This window comes from Pyxicephalus adspersus, chromosome 10, assembly GCF_032062135.1.
Source record: "Pyxicephalus adspersus chromosome 10, UCB_Pads_2.0, whole genome shotgun sequence".
Taxonomy (NCBI): Eukaryota; Metazoa; Chordata; class Amphibia; order Anura; family Pyxicephalidae; genus Pyxicephalus; species Pyxicephalus adspersus.
The window spans coordinates 45,721,639-45,744,248 of NC_092867.1; the positions used below are offsets into that span (position 1 = coordinate 45,721,639).

The 22,610-nt window shown below is 34.7% G+C and overlaps 1 protein-coding gene across 2 annotated transcripts in view; it reads left to right on the plus strand.

Annotated features, from left to right (window-relative positions):
* Positions 1-22,610, plus strand: part of NRG3 (neuregulin 3) — a 432,966-nt gene that overhangs the window by 341,359 nt on the left and 68,997 nt on the right. Inside the window, exon 4 of one of the 2 annotated variants that reach the window (XM_072423133.1) lies at positions 21,996-22,019. In XM_072423133.1, the coding sequence (XP_072279234.1) occupies positions 21,996-22,019 (24 nt within the window). Of the gene's footprint in view, positions 1-21,992; positions 22,020-22,610 lie in introns of both variants that reach the window. The other variant, XM_072423132.1, reaches the window with a different exon arrangement.

The following is a 22,610-nucleotide window of genomic DNA, read 5'->3' on the forward strand; positions in this document are numbered from 1 at the left end:
TTCATAATATCTACTAGAACCCTTGTTCGGACATATTTCTGTAAGTTACAGGTCTACAATTTAAAAAAAAAAATTCATGAAAAACAGTGGATCACTTTTGGTACAGAAATCTAGACCTCAGTGTAATGCTCAGGTGGTTAAAGCAGTGACATTGCTATTATTAATTTGAACTTGATCTCTGCAATTTTCCTTTGTGTACACAGAGCTAAAAAAAAAGTGTAAATCTGCCTTTAGTAAATCTGCCTTGTCTTTATCCCCAGTTACCAACCCAGTGACAACCTTTAGGGGCCTAGATCTCATCTTTTTGCTATTATTATATTTACAAAATGTTTTGAAGTTTGCCTTACTTTCTTTTGCAATCTGTCTTTCATTTTGCAATTTTGCACATTTTATCTCTTTTTTACATCTTTTGTTATATTCTTTATAGTTTTCAAATGATGAAGGTGATCCTCCATTTTTATATTTTTGGAATGCCCTTTTCTTGTTTCTTATGGCTTTTTTAACATCAGCTGTGAGCCACATAGGTTTTTATTTTAGCCTTTTAAACTTATTACCCACGAGAATATATTTTTCAGTGTGCTTTTCACGTCTGACACTAAATATTACACTATGCAGTTTCTAATGGATTGAAACAAACACAATGCTCCTGGTAGTCAGGCACCATGTGATCATTGCCTAGGCTTTGTGTAACATGATGAGTGTACAGGAAAAATGTCTATGTATTGCATGTATTGAAAATGATGATGTGAGGTGGTAACGTGGGCAGGCGGGCAGGCCAGATATAGTTCATTTTCAGAATTCTTTGGGGGGGCAAAAAAGGACCTTGAGGGCCAGATTTGGCCCACAGGCTAGAGTTTGACACCCCTGCCCTAATTCTCTCCCCTAACACAGGAGACCCCCTTTCATTTAGGTGCAAACCATCTCTGGCTTACAGGTTGTATCCCAATGAAATGTCAGCCCAGTGCTCAATGAACTCATACCCTGTGCAGGGGGGAAGGTGCGCTCAGCGAGAGGCTGAGAAGGTGTGCTCAGTGAGAGGCTGACAGAGCCAGGGGGACTCCAGGCTGAGAGAGAGCCAGAGAGGGATGCCGGGCTGAGAGAGAGCCAGAGTGTATTCCAGGTTGAGAGAGAGCCAGAGGTACTCTCGGTTTCGAGGGAGCCAGAGTGGATTCCAGGCTGAGAGAGAGCCAGAGGGATACTAGGCTGAAAGAGAGCCAGAGTGGATTCCAGACTGAGAGAGAGCCAGGGAGGATTCCAGGCTGAGGGAGAGCCAGAATGGATTCCAGGCTGAGAGTAAAAGTTATAAGATTAAACACCCTCTGCAGTCAGAAGTTTGTAGTGTTCCTCTGCAGGTTTAGTTTAGATTAGTTTCTGATCATTAATAGATATCTGAACAATTGGCAACAAGAGAAATTGGGAGCCAGCATCCAAGTAAATTGGCTTGAGACTTATAAAGGGAAGACATGTATGAACATTCCCCAATAAGGGGTTTAATATGGTTTGGTAGAGGTATAGGTAAATGTATATAAATTTTAAAAATATAAAAAAAAATATAAAAAAACTGTATAATTGAAGTGTTGACCAGACTATATTAAAACAACAATAATATTTAAAATAATAATTGTGCTGCTTTTGTTTTTTTTTGTTTTTGTTTTGTGCAGTTTGCTTTGGTTTACACCTTTGAATTTTTTTTTTATAGAAACTGTCAAGCTAGTTGTACATTTATTCCTCAAGGTGGTTATTTCTCCAGGCAACAGACAGTTACCAAACTAGGACAAAAAATGTAGAATTCCTATTCCCTATACCTAGATAACAATCTCCTAGGATATTATTTGTTTTTATGTGTAATGTGCACATTTATTTACTGCTGCTCCAGATTTATTGCAAATAGTTGTAATACTCAGTCTCAGTAGTATAAATATTGTTTATTTATTGTACACTGTCTATCGCTCGTCAGACACATATTATTATCTGCCAAAAACTCAAAAATAGTTGAAACCAAAACCTTTCTATGTAGGCATGCCTTTTATTCAGCAATTCCAAGTTATCCCATGCAAATGAATTATCATCTTTAATTTGAATCCTTTGAGCTTATTAAAGTAGTTTTATCAAGGGATTCATCGTAAAAAAGTAGGAATCAAAACATGATCCTGTATGATTACTGATTTGCATGTCATTACCCAGAATTATAATGGCTCCCTATTTTCAAAGATAAAATTTAAGCCTTAATGGCACCACTACATTTACTACTAATGCAAATTGTACTTCATATTTTCAAAAGTAATTATGCGCAAAAATTTAGGTTTTTAAATTTTTATTTTTTAAGTTTTGTTATGTTGCAGAACTGAAGTATGACTGATAAATATTTTGCCTTAACTTTTATTTTTCAAGGAGTTTTATACACGTCCTTTTAAAACTGACACCAGCCTCCAGCTGTGCATATAAATTAAATATGAAGGGGATTTCACAAGTTTTATTGATCTAATGCACTAAAAGCTGGAATGCTGCGTAAGTCACCTTAATGTTCAATCCCGTTTAATGGGTAAAAAAAATAGATTATAACATAAATTTCACCTACTATAATTTTTTTTATAACTTGTGTGTTAAAATTATAAAAGAAAACACTAAATTTACCTAGTTCCTTTTTAGATTATTCCAAATGTAGTAAATACATAGAAAATACAGTTTCTAGAGACTAAAGCTGCGTACACACTTCCAATTTTTATCATTCAAAATGAACGACGAACGAACGACGAACGATCGATTGGGCAAAAATCGTTCATAAAAAAAGTAACCAACGACGCCGACGAACGAGGAAAGTCGTTGGAAATGAACGACCGGACCGGCGGATCGGATTGGACGACGATCGTTGACCATCGTTCGTGTGTACGATCGTTCATTGATCGTCCATGGTCTGAGCATGCGTGATGAACGAACGTTCCTGTGGTGCACGCAACTTCCTGTATCGTTCAAACGATCGCATCTATTGTGTGTACAATATCTACGAACGATCGTGTCGTTATCTGTATGTACAGGATCGGTGCTATACGATCGTTCGCAGATATCGTGCAGGATCGTTCGTCGTTCGTTTACCAACGATAATAATTGGAAGTGTGTACGTAGCTTAAGGGCTGCACTTATCATAATCAAGTCTAGATAAATAGTGTTTGCTCTCCATGCAGGCTGTTTAAATCTTGAACTAAGTCAACCAATCTGCACCATGAGATGGGAGAGATGGTGTGCTTATGGCTAATTGTCTGAGAAGTAGAATGTTGAAAGTGGAAGCAGAAAAGTAGAAGGTGTTTTTTTCAGAGCCAAACTGCTCATAGGAAACAAGACCCACTTGCACAATGTAAAAATATGTAGTAGTAGTAAAAAGCAGAAGCTTTAAGCATAAACAGTAATTTTTGAAAATTCTATTTTTTCAAATTAATTTTTTTTACAATTTAATAAACTAGTAAATAATCAAAATTAATAAATGTTGGTAACTTAACTGTTTGATCTGTTTAGTATATTTATGTACTAATCATCTCCTCCTATTAACTGTTGCCTCCCAACGTGTAGACTGCGAGTGCTTTATATTAGCACTAGGTTGTTTTTGTACCTTGCATTCCAGTGGGTAAGGTAGAGGTGGATCTGCCTTCTAGGTAGAATGCTGGCTACTCGATGCATCCCACTCAGGCTTGGTGGAGGGCAGGCTGCTCTTTAGACCTCCATGTTTCCAAAGGCGGATTTGCCTCCTAGATGGGAAGGACTGCTCTATTCGTTCCAAGGACCTTTGGGGCTAATCCACCTTCTAGGTTGAAATTTTTTAAGACAGAAATCAAAATTAAATAAATAGTAGTATAAATAGTCAAGTTAAAAAATTGATCATTTTATTATCAAAAATTATTAAGAACTCAAGTATTATGTTATTGATTATAAGAAACAAATCAACTTTTGATCTCTTTTCTTGATACCCATATCTATTATTCTGGTGTATTGAGAGCTGTGGTTTCCAATGCTCAGAATTTCCAATGTTTAGAATTCTGTACTCCCACACTTTACATCAGAGGAAATGGGCCGATTTACCAATGGAGTACAATTCACTAACTTAAAGAAGTTAATGTTCATGTAGCTTGACTGTTCACATTCAATATTAATCATATATGATAAAATAAAAAAGCTAGATTTTGCATTTTACAGTACTGGATATTGAAAGTAAACATACCTTTCCTAATTGCCGTAGTACATTAATGTCACAAAGTTAATATTTATACAGCCAGGCCTTGATGCATTTATGGCTATATTCTGACTTGTGGTAAACCACAGTGGTTTACCCCATTACAGTGCTTTCGGTTACTTCCATTTAACCATATGCATAAGTTTGTATGAGGTTGCATTCACTTTGTGTTTGGGGTGGTTTATGATGCAGTTCCTGGATGTAATATATAGCTTCTGACAACCCTTGAGTAGCCAGAGGCTTTTTTTGACTCTGATCGGGGACATGTTCCAGATACAGTGATCTGCGTTGAACATGGTTGCTTTGTAGTTGTGTGGTGGTTGTTGTTTAAGGACTGGAGATGGCCCATAGTCCCTTGTGATACAGTAAAGCAAATCAACTGCACTGAACCACCCAAAAAAGCATTTGTCAACCTGCTTCCTGGCGCATATCGGGGCATGCAAGAGCAGCTAATATACAGTTTTAGACTTTACATTAGAAAGAGGCCTCGTTTTCTCAAAAGATTGTAAGACATGTGTAGCCTTAAAAAATTATCTTACCACTCCCTGATGATTTTTACCCCCACAAACAAAAGGACAAGAGTATTTACTTACATTTAAATGTTACCATTAACATTATGATGTTTGATCTAGAAAAAAGAAATAGGTCAGCTCCCTGTATGAATAAAATTGATCATCAAAAATTGGGTGGACACTCTTTTGTAGTCTTTTTTTTTTTTACTTGTATACTATGTGTTTTATCAGACTATATACACTTTGAAAAAATACTGTTTTAAAAAATTTGAGGTGGGAATTACCTTTATTAGCATATTCAGGCAGCTAGAACTCATTGAAAAAAAATCAACCATAGCTGGTAAGTTAACAAACGTGAAAATTTAAAGTATCATTTATAATGAACCTGTGGCCAAGATATGGACATGAAAGTACCTACATATTGTTGTTAAGCAGTAAAACCTACTGATATTTGTAATTGCAAACATTGTGGAACAGTGAATGTGGTTGAAGAGCAGAGGGAGAGAAGAAACTGCAAGGTAAGACGTGACTTTTGAACTTCAGGACCTGCACCATGATCCACTGTAACCGCAACCTCAGTCACATGCACCTGCATAAAATTGTTCTCATTACTCCCATTCACTTCATACAGGTTCAGCCTAAAATAGAACGCTACATCCAACCTCGAGTCTAAAATGGCCCTTGTAACTTTTCCTCTATCTCTTATCACCTGCTCTGTGTTTATATTAAAGATTAAAGGGCTGGAAGGGTGCCAAACCAATTCTAGGAGCTGGATGGTTGATTGGGTAATCAGGGTGAATCGGCTCGCCTAAACAAATCCATTTGCTAAAGCAACTAGTCATTAGAACCTATTTAAAGTTCTATTTGTCCCGCTGATCATTGTTACAGGAACAGAACTCAAAAGAATTTTCCTTTACTTTAAAGAGTTGTCTTCTCACCTCTTGTTATGTTTCTAAGCATAGGCAGAAAGTGAACATTTCACCTAAATGTCTTTAATCCTTGCCTATTACTTAGATGTACTCAGGTATAATATTATTATGCAGAAGAAAATAATACTGTAATATATATTTCTTTTCAAGTGAATACATTTTTTTACTACTTCTGTCTTACATATCACCATAACAATGGCACATACAGAGTATTAGTTATAAATAGTATTATATTTTTTAGGTAGAATTTCCAACGCTTATGAATTCACAGTCATGTGCTTTAAATAAAACAATATTTAAATACCCTGTGTGTATTTTCAGCATGAATTCATTTACTCAAATATTAATTCTGCTTTGTGTGCAGACATCTGTTTCACATATGCTGCATATTCTTCCCAGATGTCTCATTTCAGTATTAGTTAGTAAGGGACAGGTATAAGGTGTGTTGTTTCCATGCATCCACCAATATCTGTTTCTATTATTATTTAACCCCCTGTGCCTGATAAAGACACATATTATAGTGGACTTTAAAGTATGGCATATTTTTGTTTTATAACAACTTACATGTGCAATATAGAAAATTATTTAAAAGAATGAAGAATGTAAAAAACCTGTAAGGTAATATTTTCTTTCAGTCAAATATATTCATTTTATTAATTTATAAAACATTGGCATATTTTATGTCTCTTTACAAACACCTAATCACAAATAAAGTAAATTATTTTTTCTCATTATGTAAGCAGGCTCTGGTTCCTGCTCTGCTGTGCTGCACAGTTGTTTTGCATTACACTTCTTTCAATTCAAAAACGTTACTCAGTCTGCTTACAGAAAACAAAGCACTCTTTGCAACACAATTCTCAACAAGTATAACAATTTTTTTTTTTATGTGAATATTGCAATAATTGCTTAAAATATATGTCCATATGTAACCATTTAATTATCTTGGTTTACCATAGTTTTCCCTTTTCTTTAAAAAGTGTAGTATCTAGCGTTTGCAGAGCAGCTTGCCCATTTTTTAATTTTTTTTTTCTGTGTGTGTTTGGGCAGATTTTCCTCTACTTTATATCGCAAAGTACGTCAGTAAAAGAGAGGAGATATCTAAAAAGAAAGCAAAATGGTTTGAGGGCTAAGTTATATGTATATATTACAGGTAGCCCCTGAGTTAAAGACACCCGACATATGGACGACGCCTAGATACGAACGGGGCTTCCCTATACGCTTGTGTGCAGTATGGAGGCTTGAAGGGGGGGGGGCAGTTTTCATCACTTGCAGAAGAAATCTTTTGCTAAACACATCTGTGGTTGTGGGTGATCTTAGGGGGATGAGCTGTGCAAGCTCTTGTAACTCTTTAATGACCTATACAAACTCTGTAGTTGTTTCTTGCTGCAGAAGTTAATTTTTAATTTTATTGCTTTTTTGTTATTTACTCACTGTAAGGATTTTATACAGTAACTGACACCATGCTGCCTAATAATATGTGGAAACAAACATCTGTCCTAATTGAAATTATTAAAATAATTCCGACATACATACAAATTCAACTTATATATCAACAAACCTGCAGTCACTTTCTCGTATGTAACCTGGGGACTACTTGTAATGCAACGTACAAAATCAGTATTTAAGATTTTCCCCAATGTTCATCTGCAATGATAATGAAAAAGACAACATTAAAGCTGAAATTCTAACCCTTTGCTACTCCAGCCAAAACTAAAAAATTGGCTTTTGATATAAATATAGTGAAAGAACAAGAATCCTAAACTCCATATCATTTATAAAGATGTTAAACAGTAAAGGTCCCAACACTGAACCCTGGGGTACACCACAAATAACCCTAGATCATCCAGAGTATGAATCATTAATCACTACTCTCTGGATGCGGTTCTTAAGCCAGTTCTCTACCCATTTACAGATTGACTTTTCCAAACCTATTGACCCTTACTTGCATATTAACCATCTGTGGGGTACAGTGTCAAATGCTTTAGCAAAGTCCAAGTACAATATAACAACTGCTATTCCACTGTCTACCTGTTTACTCACTACCTCATAAAAAGAGAGTATGTTTGTTTTACAACTTTCTTGAAGCCATGCTAATTATTACGTATAATATTATTTTCTAGCAGAAACTCCTCTTTACAAAATCTATAGGACCTTTCCAACTATGGACATTAAACTAACAGGTCTGTAGTTACCTGGTAATGACTTTGCTCCCTTAAGAAGCTTTGCTCGGTGAAGATAGGAACCACATTGGTCTTACGTCAATCTACCGGTACCATGCTAGTGATTAAAGAGTCTCTAAAAATTAAAAATATTGGCTTTGAAATAACTGAGCTGGACTCTTTGAGGACACGTGGATGTAATCCATCAGGTCCTGGTGCTTTGTCAACCTTATTTTTGCCCAACTGTTTCTCAATCATATCAATTTTGAGCCATTGTGAACCATTAAAAACAGTGACATTGCTTTTTTGAATTTGGACTTGAGCTCTTCCATTTTCCTTTGTGTACATAGAGCTAAAAAAAAAGTATTTAGTAAATCCACCTTGTCTTGTTCTGTGTTCTTTGAGGACAATATTGTCTCCCAGTCCAAGTCACAGAGAGCCACCCTTAATAATTGAAAATGTGCTCTCTTAAAATTAAATGTTTTTATCTTTCCTGTTTAAAGCTTACATTAAATGATGGTCTCTAGTATGGTCACTGCTACCCAGATTCTCTTTTATATGCACATTGGTTATTAGGTCTGCATTGTTACAAAGAACTAGGTCCAGCTATAAACTGTACCATGAAATTATATTTTAATAAATTCATAAATTTCCTCCCATTTGCTGTTCCTGTAGTGCCATTACTCCAGTTAATGTCCAGGTAGTTGAAATCTCCCATGATTAAAGCCTTTGCAGTTTTTGCTGCTTTTTCAATCTGTGCTAATAGTTGATTCTCTATTTCTTCCTTAGCACTGGGGGGCATATAGCAGACTCCAATAATTAATTGTGTGTTATTCATCCCCACATTCAACTCCACCCATAATGCCTTAACCTCATTGCTTGCTCCATCCACAATTTCTTCTTTCACATTCACCTACAGATCACTTCTCACATATAGACGGACACCACCACCTTTCGTTTGACTTTACAAAAGGGAGTATACCCAGGAATATTGACAGCCCAGTCATGTGAAGAACAAAGCCAAGATTCAGCAACACCAACTAAGTCATAATGCTCTTCATTCATTACAGCTTCCAACTCCCCTATTTTGTTTGACAGACTTCTAGCATTGGTGAACAGGCACTTTAAACCATTGCTACATTTACTTTTTGCCAAATCCTTTTGTTTTTTAGTACAAATAGTACTGCGAAATCCAATGTTTGAGCGTAACATGGGAAGCTCCTTTATCCAAAACCCTCCCTCAAACTATCCCCAATCCTCCCTCCCCCAATGATGAATTAAACATAACTTGAAGAATGAAAATATGAAAAAAATATAAAAAAAACTTGTATTGTACCTTTTAAAGTATTTTTTATATATATTCTCGTGTTTACAACCCTTTATTTTGTTTTCTGGGATTTATACTTAAAACACTGAATTAACCTAAAGTGCTGACTTCATAAACTTGAAAAATTTAAAAGCATTGAGTTAGTTTCAAATAAACATTACAACAGTATATATGCAAGTAGATGGGGTGCAGGATGAAAACATATTTACCTGTATGCTACAGGAATGTTTACAATTTTGTGTTAAGGGATCATGGTGAGGTGTCTTCTTAGAATATAGATATTTTATAGTAAATTTATGAATAAATGTAAATCTATATATATACTAACAGTGTTGTGATCAATAGGTGGATGTTATGCTAGAAACACTATTCTTTTATTGTATTTGAAAAACACATTTATTGGTGTTTATCTGCCCACCACCAAGGAGATGGTCCAATGTCTAAAGATGAAACATGGGATAAGATGATCAGCATTCCCTGATCAAATGGATTTTCTATATAGTATAGTTTCTCTTTATAGAACTCTTATGATACAGGCACCAGCTCAACAAACTGAAAAAACGTTCAGAACAAAAATATCACAAGATCAAAAAATAAAAATAGATAAAATATTAATAATTGAGATTACTAGTTACATTTTATGCAAAACTTGTTTGGAGTTTTTTACCCAGACAGATTTGCTCAAAATTCCTAAGAATCAAAGTAAATAGTTCTTTACGTCAATTCTCATAATATGTTGAACATTCATGAATTTTGATTCTAACTTTACTGCATTGTTCAAACTAGAATATCATACCGTAGAAATATTGCAAACTGCTACTTCCAAGAAACTTGCTGACTTGTTTTTAAAGCATTGCATATATATTGTTCTTTCTAGTGCTTTATCTCCCCTGAACCTAACAATGTAAGCACTGGGGAAATAGAATTACAATGTATGCTGGTATATTAGAGTTGTGGCTATAATACATTTTTCTACTAGATCCACTTTTTCTGTGCATGTGGTTTGTGACTGACACTTCAATAACCTCTAGCCATGTAATAATGCAAGTGTAGAAAATGTAATTTTCCACGTGGCTCTACAAGTTGGTTGTCGATATCTATTTTGAAGAAACATAGTGTGCTTCACATAAAAGGCAGACTCAGGCAAAATTGAGGAACAATCTCCCTATCCTTGGTATTCTAGTTCAGCAGAGGTCATTGTGACATTTTTTTCTAAAACTGGACTGATATAGAATCAAAACTATAGAATGTGAGCAAATGAAGCATTTCTGTTTGTTCAAAGACATTGCCTGCATTTTCCCATGTTTGATGATATTTGAAACCCTTTTGGGTTGCTTTTGTGATCCGAATTTAAAGGTCAATTAAAAGGGCATTGTCGGAAGTATAACTAGATCCTCTGTGTCACTTAGACTAAATTTAGCCTCTTTCAAGAAACACATTGTAAGACATGCCCAATACTTTCCAGAAGTAACCATCTGGAGATGTTGAACAGCTTAAAATAAAGGTAGGCTTTAAAAGTGAAGAACAAAAATGTCCATACAAATTAAATGTAATAGCATGGAACATTCAGACATATTTACACAAAGGCCAATTAATGTGTACAGATCAAGTGTCAGACTAAGTTTGTATTAAAGATTGTGTGTAAAGAGTGTATATTACAATAGGATAATGATTAATAGCTAATAGTAATGAGTCATACGGGTGTAGGAATGACATGAATTCCAGGTCTTAGGAAAAATAATTCCAACTAGAGATGCATCCTTACCATACTACATTTCTGCTATAGCTAATGGTCGAATGTTATAGAGGTCTAGTGATGTAGAGAGATTAAACATTAACGTTAAATGGTAATGAAAGATGACCAAGGGTAAGAACTGGGTTGCTGTCCTACATGCCAATGACTATATTAAGTGATCAAAATTATTGTAAATACTCTTTGGGTTCCACTTAATATGAATCTTTGTATAAAAATTCATATTGAAGGCGGATAAGTTCTCATCAGGCAGAATGGCCCACCAATAAAAGAAAAGATACACTTCTATTTTGGTGGATAGAAGGAAGAGGAATGATCACAAATGAAGTGAAGGGAGGAAAGTGTAGCGGGGTGTCGCTTGCTTGTTCTCCCTCCTCATCATAGAATAAAGGTGATTGATGTATGTACAGCGCTTGTTCATAGATATGTGTGTACACAGTGTTAGATTTCAGTTTTTTTTTCTGTAGTTATCCTTCAGATCTCTTTACTATGCCAAATATTCAATACTTAAGACCTTACTTCCTCTCCACTTCAATTGGGGTGCTGTTTTTGAACATTATAATGGTGTACCCAAGTGGCAAAAACCTTATGTCCCTAAAGGAGTCCACCACACATACCTTAGTATTCTGAAATTTTCCTTTAGGTGAAAATGTGTGCAACTGGATGACAGTAGGTATTCACCTTTTGTTTCTTTTATTTATAGGAGCTGTAGGTGGGTCAAAAAGTGGGATATTTAGAAGCTGGATGCCCAACAATAAATGCAATATAAGAACCAACAACCTATCTTTATATTTTCTAAGTTTCTGATGCATCAGAACCACAAACTATTAAACAGAATTCATGTTTTACTTTTGCTGGTAGAGATGTCTCTGTGTCTGCTGCCTTCCTAGTTATTGACCCCATAAAGCACAGCTATCAACCTATGACATCAAAATGCTGGCACATATTTGTATTTGCCCACTGTCTGCTTAAAGACTGAAGCCCTCAGTCCATTATTTAGATTAGGTCTAGAAGGAGTGAGTTTTAAGAATGTGAAAATATAAAGCATGAGCAATAGTTAGCAATTTGGTTCTAGATTGCAGATAAATTGCACTTTCCCTGTAATAGCCTCAATTTTCTATGTTCAGTTTGCATAAATCCCTTTTGACCCCATTAAATTTCGTATTATATTTCAAAGTGCTATGTGGGCAGCTCAGTGACTAGACCCTAAAAAGGATGAATGATTACATCCAAGGATATTTTAAATAAGTACATTGGACTACCATATGACTGGAGCTACTAGTAGACTGGCTTATGATGGATATAAGGTTGCTAATGCAATCAAATTGCAGCCTTCTAGTGCTCCAGGAAGTCAAGAGACTGGTCTTTCAGCACCCTCAACATGTTTCTAAAGAATATAATGCTAGATGGAAAAATATAAACATTTTTTTTAATCTTAAAGCAGCCAAATGTAATGAGAGACCCTAATGAAACTTTGCATATGTCCTAGAGGAGCTCTGATATTTGTACCTAATTAGCTTGATTATTTGGGAAAGTATTTTTTTTTCCTCTTATAACTCTGCTAAATTTTTTTTTTTTTTTTACTGTTACTTTATTTTTTTACTGTTTCAAAGTTGTTGGTAAAGTTGATGTTTGTAAAGTTCTCCTACTTACATATACATACTATACATGTAACAATGGGCTAAACTGAGAACGTAATGGGTAATTTGGTTGATTAGTTGTCTCTGCATTTACCGGCTTACCATGCAAATTGGGTATATCACTGTAGGAGTGAGATTTGGAAAGATCTTGGAAAGTCTTGAAAGATTTTCCTTCACTCTTTTCTAATTTCTGTCAGCTCTGCTCTCCTGATTGCTCTTGCAGGTCCCAAAAAGTTTGATCTCAACAGCCGAATTTACACAGGCCGTTCTCGCTTACATGTTCGGTAAGCGAGAACGACCCGATTCACCACGTGATCTAATTTTAAAATCTTGCTTGCTCATCCCTATTGCAAACCACTAGTCTGAATTTAGCCTAAAGCTGTCATACCACACTTAGGGTAACCACCTTTCTTTTCAGTTCTGCAAGTGTACATTTATTTAATGCTAAGCAGATTTAAAGTAAAGTAAAAGCAAATTCACCAAATTTTGCTGCTCAATTGTGAGTGAACAGATCATCCAGATTTTCATTCTGTAGCTTTCTGTGACAGAACATTGATGCCTTTACTTGTTAAAGTTTTCGATCTGTAAATCATGTCTCAGCTTAATAAAATATGGATTCACACTTTATAGCTGGCTTGTGGATACATGATTAATCGAACATGCAGTGTCAGCTGGTTTCACAAAATAAAATATTTCTAAATCATATCTATCTCTGTAGAATGTTTAGAGAGTACATATTTTGAGCTAATTATGGTAGACAAATGTGTATATTATTTTAAATATTCTTTTTTTTTTTTTTTTTGCTTTCATGTTTGTACCTGTATTTTTGTAGGCTTTTAAGGCTTAATGTTATATAATCAATACAATAGACAACTAATTGTTGTGATCATATTCATTATATTACTATCAAAAATCAACATGTTTATGTAACTGAGAAATGTAAGACAGAAATGTTTATCATTAACAATAATAATAATAATTAATAATAGTAATTAATAATTTAAAAAGAGAGATCTAGTAAAAAATAAAATAGGGAATATCCCTAGATATTATTCCCAGACCTAATATTGAAAAAGCTAAACTCGATATACACGATATACACATAGTTTTAGACACATAGAGAAACTTTGATTTTTCGGTTTAAAACTAAAAACAAAAAATATGACCATAAACAATTTATTTACAGCATAAAAATATATCTAAAAACACTTTAAAGCCAAAAAGCCTGAAGGTATAAACAAATTTAAAAGTAGTGAGGCTTAATGTTTGTACCTGTATTTTTGTAGGCTTTTAAGGCTTAATGTTATATAATCAATACAATAGACAACTAATTGTTGTGATCATATTCATTATATTATTTTAAATATTCTTTTTTTTTTTTTTTTTTGCTTTCATGTTTGTAGTACCTGTATTTTTGCAAAAACTAATTGTTGTGATCATATTCATTATATTACTATCAAAAATCAACATGTTTATGTAACTGAAAAATGTAAGACAGAAATGTTTATCATTAACAATAATAATAATAATTAATAATAGTAATTAATAATTTAAAAAGGGAGATCTAGTAAAAAATAAAATAGGGAATATCCCTAGATATTATTCCCAGACCTAATATTGAAAAATCTAAACTCGATATACACGATATACACATAGTTTTAGACACATAGAGAAACTTTGATTTTTCGGTTTAAAACTAAAAAAAACAAAAAATATGACAATAAACAATTTATTTACAGCATAAAAATATATCTAAAAACACTTTAAAGCCAAAAAGCCTGAAGGTATAAACAAATTTAAAAGTAGTGAGGCTTAGGTAATTGTGTAAACATATATTCCCTACTCTTCAGCAGCATTTTATATATGCTATTTTTATTGTTTTTCTTCATCATCATTTACCTTTATCATATATCCTTATCATTTACTTTTAATTTAGCCTTATTTTTTATATAGTTGTATAGTTTTGTGTTGTTAATGTTAAGGGTTGCGTTAGATGATCAGGTCACCTGCTTCCCTTTCTTCAAAGGAACCAGATTGAAGGTATACAGGAATCAGATTTGAAAAATTGGGCTTAATTTATTAAAGCTTGCCTGGGCTAGTGAGGATACCCTTTTAGCAGTGAAGCTGGGTGATCCAGCTAAACCTGGAATGGATTTCCTAAAAGTCATTTGCTACTTGTTAGCTCATGTTTGCCAGATCCATTCTAGGTTTGCTGGATCACCCAGCTTCACTGATGAAAGTATATCCTCTCGAGCCTTGGAGAGCTTTAATAAATCAGGCACATTGTGTTGATAGACGTCACATGATTTTTTTTTTTTTACCTGTTTGGACCTGAACTGAATGTGATGTATACAAGGACTGAAAGTGACATGCTATACAGGTAACTTAATAAATACCTAACCAGAACCAGAAGTGCTATCATTCAGGAATAGGAGGTAGGGTACTGTTACTGCCACTTTAGATTTGGGCACAAATCCAACTGGAATTGCCTTATGGAAAGAGAAAAAGGGGATGTGGGGTAAATATTTTTAGAAATAAGAAATAAGAAAAGAGAAATAATCATAATAGATTAAGTGTGTCAGGAAAAATACAGGTGCCTATAGGCTTATTTTGTGCATGTTATGATGTTTTGTATATTGAGCTCTTATGAGTGATATCTATTTATGTATGTCACATTTTTAATAAATTTACTACATTATAGGCATATTTCCTGTTTTCTTTGGGATATGCTACAAGCCTTTTAAAAAAGCTTTATTTAGGATTTATTATGAAGACAAGGTATTTAATATTTATCTTTGAAACATATTGGTTCATAAACGTTATTGGACAAAAAGGACTAAATAAGATCCACTAAGGCAGGGTTCCCCAACCACCAAGCCACAGACTAGGCCATGGACTGTGCTGAATCAGGCCACAGCCATTCTAGTTAGCTGCAGTGTTTGTTGTGACAGAAAGGATCTCCATCCTTTCTCCTGTCATTGTGTAATTGGCTGAACGAAATGAGAGAGAGAGGACAGAGATCTTTCCTGTCACAGCAAAGACTGTAGCTGATGAAGACAGCTGTGGCCACCCCCAACCCCCACCCACAAGTCTGCTTTGTCTCCATCTGCCCACCCACATGGCCACCCTGCATAAACACCATTCTGTGAGGGAAATAACCCTCAAACTTACATCACCTTGTCAATGTAGAGGTAAAGGTAGCACTACAGTATTTTATTGCTACCCTTTTACCATATATAAAAGGAGATTTCAAAGTCACCACAACTCTGTAGCTGTCAACATTGCACAGTATTTAATTTTAAAGTTTTACATAATTCCTTACTTTTTCCCAGAAGTTTTTCAATCATTCCTTGTCCATTGGGTTGCTGAAATGTTAGAAAAAAATAAAGCTGGGGCAGAGAACCTGCAGAGAAAATACATAGCTAATTACCAGAGGAAAGAACTACATTTATAATATTTTTTACAGCTTTCCTATTCTTATTAGTTTATCTGTCACAATCGTGTAATGCTATCTAATATGAAACTTGTTTCACCTAATATATATATATATATTCCTCATTCCCACTCTTTAGACTCTTTTCACTCTGTCCTTTCCATGCAAAAGTTGTCAGTCAGAATCACAGACCAGCCAGACATTTTTTTCTCTACTTATGAACTTATGAGTCATTCATCTATCAGAGGCAAGAGAAAAAACATCTCCTGGGAATAAGAAATGATGACATTTCCATATTTCTGAAGAATCAGTACAAAGCACATAAATAACTATACGTGGTGATTTATTTACAGTATATTTCATTTGTGTTTCTAAGTGTGTTTTGGGCTCAGAATGTGCCAATCTGTTTAATGTATTGTGTGCTCGAGATAATACTGCTTTAAAGGCCAACTTAATTCAAAACTGATGAGGTTAAAAAAATTACTAGCTTGCTTTTTTAACACCACCCAGCCCTGCTCTAAAGGCACTACATATATTACATATATATACTACATAAATTGGCTTGGTAAAAGTCTACTCTATCTTGCAGTAATCCAAGCCAAAATAGTTCAGACTTAGTGCTTACACAAAATAAAAGAAAAATCTGAGCATATCAGAGACAGCAGAAACAGGAACCTGACCCAATAGGAGATTATAATAAGGACAGGGCCACATAATATTCGGGAAGCTCATGGGGATGGTAAAATGTTCTTACTCTTTATAGTAAGTCATTTTCAACTTGGAATTTTTAAGAAGTAAACAGCAGTGGCAGTCCTTACTCCCTACCAGAAATACTCCCTGAACCTGGCAGCACTGTTTTAATATTATCTGCCACCATAGTATAGAATAAAGATTTAAACCTATGTACCTGGCATACCTAGGTCATAATTTAATAAATCTTAAGTAAACTAGTGGCGGGGTCCATAATTAAAAAGAAAAACCGTGTTTTCAGCTATTGGGGTTTTAAGGAAGGGAGGTGGACAGTTATGTGTGACAGGGCAACATGTTTCAATATGAGCTTTTTAGGTTCTGATGATGGGACAGTGATGAAATTTTAGGGGATGTTAGCCACAAGTGTCCTCCACTTACACCCATATTTTCAGTTTCTTACACCTCCCCATTCCAGAGACATTGGGGTTCATATAAGGGAAGTGTACAGGGTAGAATATTAAAAAAAGGTACAGTTGCAATGTAAAGCAATGCTTCTTGCTATGTAAGTGGCCTGGGGGGTCCCCAGTTTTCATGTTCAATTTAGGGCTCCTAGGTGCACTTGCTTTTAAAACAGCACCCCAATGTTTTTGTGCCCCCATATTTAGAAGTTTTTTTTTAAGCTGTGGGGCTGAAATTGTTGTTATATCTAGCTATGAGGGTATCCTGTGTCCCTGAAAACCTCAAGTTTTTCCAACCAATGATTTAGGAGAAATGAATGTTTAAATACAGTTGTAAGGCAGAATGTGACAAGAATGTAGCTACACACATGGCTACCACTGTGCTGCCTATGATGTCAATGCACACACCTCTCAGTTAGCTCAGTTTCACAAGGCAGCTAAATTTAAAAACCTTGGATGTGTTATGCCATCATGTTTATTGTAGTATCTACAGTGTGCCTGTTCTTGTCATCAGTTGTGTAATATCCCAGAAGCTATATTGCTTTTTGCTATATTGCTGCCCCTTCATTACCATGGCGACCTTGGACACATAGTGGCCTTAAAGGAAGTCTGGCCCTGCACTATAACTAAAAAGATTGCTACCTTCTCAGATTTTTTATTAATCAAATAGCTTATTTGACTAATGATTGTCAATTAGACGTTTAACAGTATTATTTCACACTCAAGAAAGTACACCACAGCACTTTCTGCATAAAACAATTAAATACACCCCTGCCTGTATTTTCTTTTTCATTAACAAATTTTGATTGATTTTGTAAATGTGAATCTTGCAAAAGAGTTTTCACATATCTTAGTAAATGCAGTGAAAATTATTTTTGCACAAGACTGGATCATTGCAGTCAGCAAAACTTTTCCACATTCACAAAGTCCTTGTAAGGTGATAATTCATTTTTCTGATAACTTAAATGTCTTTAGTAAATCAACCTCATTGTCATCAACTGACTCTTGAAATGCTAATTATGCAAAATGTAACACTTGCTACAATATATTTTTTGGTCAAATATTATTCTTCTGAAGTGCTGGCCTGATAAATAATTAGGTGAATAAGGGTATTGGACACCAGCAACAAGCATGGATACTGGTAGAAAAGATACTGTTGCAAGCCTCTTTGTTCACAGTACCTAATGAAGATTAATGTTCTGTATTGGAATATTCTTGCTGTAGATTGCATCATTCATCAGTCTTTATAAATATTGTTCTAATCAAAGTTGTCCAGTTATGTGGAAGGATGAATACAAAATAGTTTAGTAAATGGGATATATGCCACATTAGTTATACTGATGCATAATAGCTTTAAAGTAAATGATATAGTGGCGGTACTTCTTTTTGTCTGTTTCGTAAATCTCCCTGGAGGATGTTTTCTTCTAAATGATCCAACTAAAAAGCACAGCTAATATGATCTGATCCAGCAGCTAATAAACTAATAAAAGAAATACACTAATACTAAGAAATACATTCTAGGTTTTCTGGATCACTCATGTTCTCCCATGATAGTTAATCTTTTCCAGACTTTGAGAGCTTTATTAAATCAGCCCAACTATTTATTATTGTTTTTTAAAAGACATAGCTAAAATTGATAATTATACCTGAAATGCATTTAGGAAGCACAGACTATATTTAAGTCACTGTTACTTGTAGTTTGTTAATTGGAGAACCCTGGCTTGTAATGCCAATGAGCTTTATAACTTTCATATACAGACAGTCCAATGTACAAAAATAAATATATAGTGAAAAAAGTTCTTATTTTTAAAGCTCAACTCCAGACAAACTGGAGAAATCTAAGCCATCTTTCTTCTCTAGTACATTTATGTTTTAGTTACCCTTGCAAGCAAGATATACTGACCTAAAACCTGCCTTGCCATCACTGTTTATAAATGTGAAGGAATGTTGCTCCAGTAATGTTAGAGTGTCTATGCTGGCCACTCCCTACAGTTCCTTTACAGTGATAAACTCTGAACTAGTGCACCCATGATTCCTTGTAATGTGCAGTTTGTACAACTTCTTAAGCAAGTGACTTCTTATGTCAGATGTTTGCTTGTAAGCCTTTACATGGCACTCAAAATTCTATATTAAAAAAACCTTCAATATTGGTATCAAGTTAGATCCTCTGTACATAGCAATGAGGGGCTCTACGTGTGTTGACTTTTGATTTTCTATCTCTACCCTTTTACTGTCTGACTTTTAATGCCACCAGTACCAACATTGCATAACCTAAAGAATTTTCTACTAAATTAACCCTATTTGATTTCCTTAGTGGAACCATTTTTGGGGTCCTGATACTATAAAACAGATTGGTATGTCCTTATTGGTTAAATTACAATGTTATGCTACTATCTTTAGCCATATATTACAATGATGGCACATTTATTTTCCAGTGTACACCTTGTTGCTATAGACTTCTTATATGGAATAATATACTTCACATAACATTTACTTTAATCACAAAATTACCTGCTTTCAGATATATACTATAATCTTTCTAAATATATTTTCCAAGTAAGCTCATAGAAGGTCAGCATCGGATATCACCCGCCAACAGCATTAACTGGAGATGTCACTGGCTGATCTGTTAATGGAACAAATCCAATTCCCAGGCAAGGTCTGCTAAGGTGTGCATCAAAATATCTGTGACAACGAAAACAGTAATCAGTCTTTCTCAGTGCAAAAGGATAGCCTACATAAAATGAAAACAGCCCTCCCCAAAGTATTTATACAAAAATAAACTTCAACTTTATGTTTTTAACTAATTTAACTTGTTTTCTCATCTTCTCATAAGAGTTTTCCTTTAAGGTAATCAAAAACAATCAGAGTAAATTAAAGCATTTTTTGTGCTTAAGTTTTTCCAATGCCTGGTGTCAATCCAATGTATATGACACTCTAAATCTAGGATCTCCGCCCTTTGTCTTCTGAGCCTAACAAGAAAATGTTGTTCTGTACAAAATAGCCCCTGATGCCTATTTAGGCTGACATTTCAATCTAAAATTCATATGTAGAATGTTCACTTTTGCTGAAACTCTTTATTTATCTCTCTAAAGATACAGTAACAACTTCATTACCGACCATGTTCTCCATTACATCCTATGCTCACTCCCATTTCACTGCTAATGATGTTTGTGATATATATATATATATATATATATATATATATATTCATATTATATATATCTTTCTATATTATCAGTGGTTCACATACAAAGGCAGCATGGTGGTTAGTTGGCTAGCTGTGTAACATTCTTTTGATTTCATTACTAAAACAGGCTGTTTACTCTGAACCAGAGAATGACCTTCATATATTCCATCTTACCTTTACAATTTTCTCATTACCCCTGCTGGTTCCAGCTAGATAATAGACAATAAAAAATCTGACTTGACGTCTTGCTTTACTAAAAGATCTCCCAACCTACAACTCGTTCCCCATGAAATCCAAATACATTTTGTGCACATGTAATTTAACAACTCCCTCTGGCTTTTCCCCATTTTTTCTCATACTTCAATGCACCCCCCCCCCAAGATTATTTAGCTCATACTTTTTTTTTCAGTATATACTTTAAAGATACAAGAGCATTACCTATGTAAATCTGTATTGGGGCTTACTAATAAACCTTTTAGATGACATTGGGGATCACTGAATGAAGTAATTCTGAACACTGAAAGAATTTTTGCTTTTAGGACGTTTTTAAGAACACATGTAAACGTTTCTATTGTGTTTATATGGGTTTTAATGCACTTTTGTTAGCGTTTTAAAGCTTGCCTTTAAAACCCTGGAAAACACTTATGTCGTATTTCCACGTTTTTAATGCGTTTACGTTTTAAGCGCTTAAAAACACCCAAAAGCGCAGGAAAACGTCCAAATAAAGTCAATGGAAGCATTTACCTGTGTTTTCCAGCTTTAACCCAGCGTTTTATATAAAGCTCATAAACATGCCTCAAGGAAACATCCTGGTGTAGATTAGCCCACTGGAATGCATGGGGATTTCAAACATGGGCATTCATTGCCTCAGGTTAAACGCTGGGGAAAACGTCCGTGTGGACTAAGCCTTAAGATGTTATTCAGGAATACCCCAATGGTTTAATTCCTCATAAATCTGAACCCCAACTTTTTTGAGAAAAGAGGCAGTATATATTTTTATTTTGTCATTACACAGTTAGGGAATATTGGCGAAAAAAAGTATTTTGTAAGAGGTTTAGCAACTTTGTGGTGTGTCTCTGTTGGCATAAAGACCAAAGAACTCATATGTGAAATAAGAAGATACACCTGAAGTAGCAGATAGGGTTGTCAGCTGACTGTCTATGCAGTGTAGCAGGGATATGTAAATAAATCAAAGTATCCAAAACCTTTGCAAATTCCTTGTCTGGTGAACAGTTTACTATTTTTTTTTTTTGTCTGACCATTCTAAACATGAAAGCAGGTTTGTGCTGGCATGGTCAGTTTGTGTATATGGGTTGCATCTTTGGGAAACAGAACACTGTGGCCAGACATGGACTATTTGTTTTTGTATCCACCCAGCTGTTTGTAACATATACAGCAGTTGTGGTGTAATGGCGGAAATAACAGCAAGTCAAGTAGCATGCGTTACCGAATTCTGTCCACGAACTGAATGGTAAAGTGTGAAGGGCACTTACCAGGATAATGTTATATCAAACAAACATGAATAATGAGATTTTTATTCTTACAATGCTGTTTTTTTTTTCTTTTAAGTCAAGTGCTATACAAATTTTATAAAGGTTAATAAGTAACAATAAATTACAGTTATTTTACTGTTACTAATTTTGGTTTTGTGTTTTTTTTGCATATTCTCCATGATGCAGCAGACCATTTAGGAATTGAATTTATGGGTAAGTTGATATTTCTTCATACTCTTATTTTAGGATTCAGATTGTAAAACATATTTTCATGTCATGCTACTACTAGTACTAGTAGATTTTATTAAGAAGACTTTAGGCGTTGGTAAGGTGAGTTGATGACTTGCCCTAGTTAAGGAAATGAGAAATTTGCTCTGGGTCAGACTCAGGATAAATTATGTTAGACAGAGCTGGCCAGGAGTGTTTTCAGTAAATGACCGTCATTATGTTGCTTATGGCACTGTTACTAAATATTACAATATTGTGAAAAGTTTTATATTATTTTAGTGTCCAGTGTGCATAGAGTCTACATAGATATGTGTTACTTTTTATCGAAGTCTACTTTTCTAGAATATAAGTGTTTATTTTAGGGCATCACCCAAGTTCAATATTACCTTCCTAGACTAATATACTTCCTCATAACTATCACAACCATGGAATTCATGGAGCACATTCTGTAGTCTTTAGATTTCTGGTCCTATGTGTGAATGAAGGGCACAGGTCAGCTGCATGATTCTACCTCTTACATTTATTGGAGGCTTAGAAAATGTTTCCTTCTGCTTACAACTGGTAGGTGATATAATT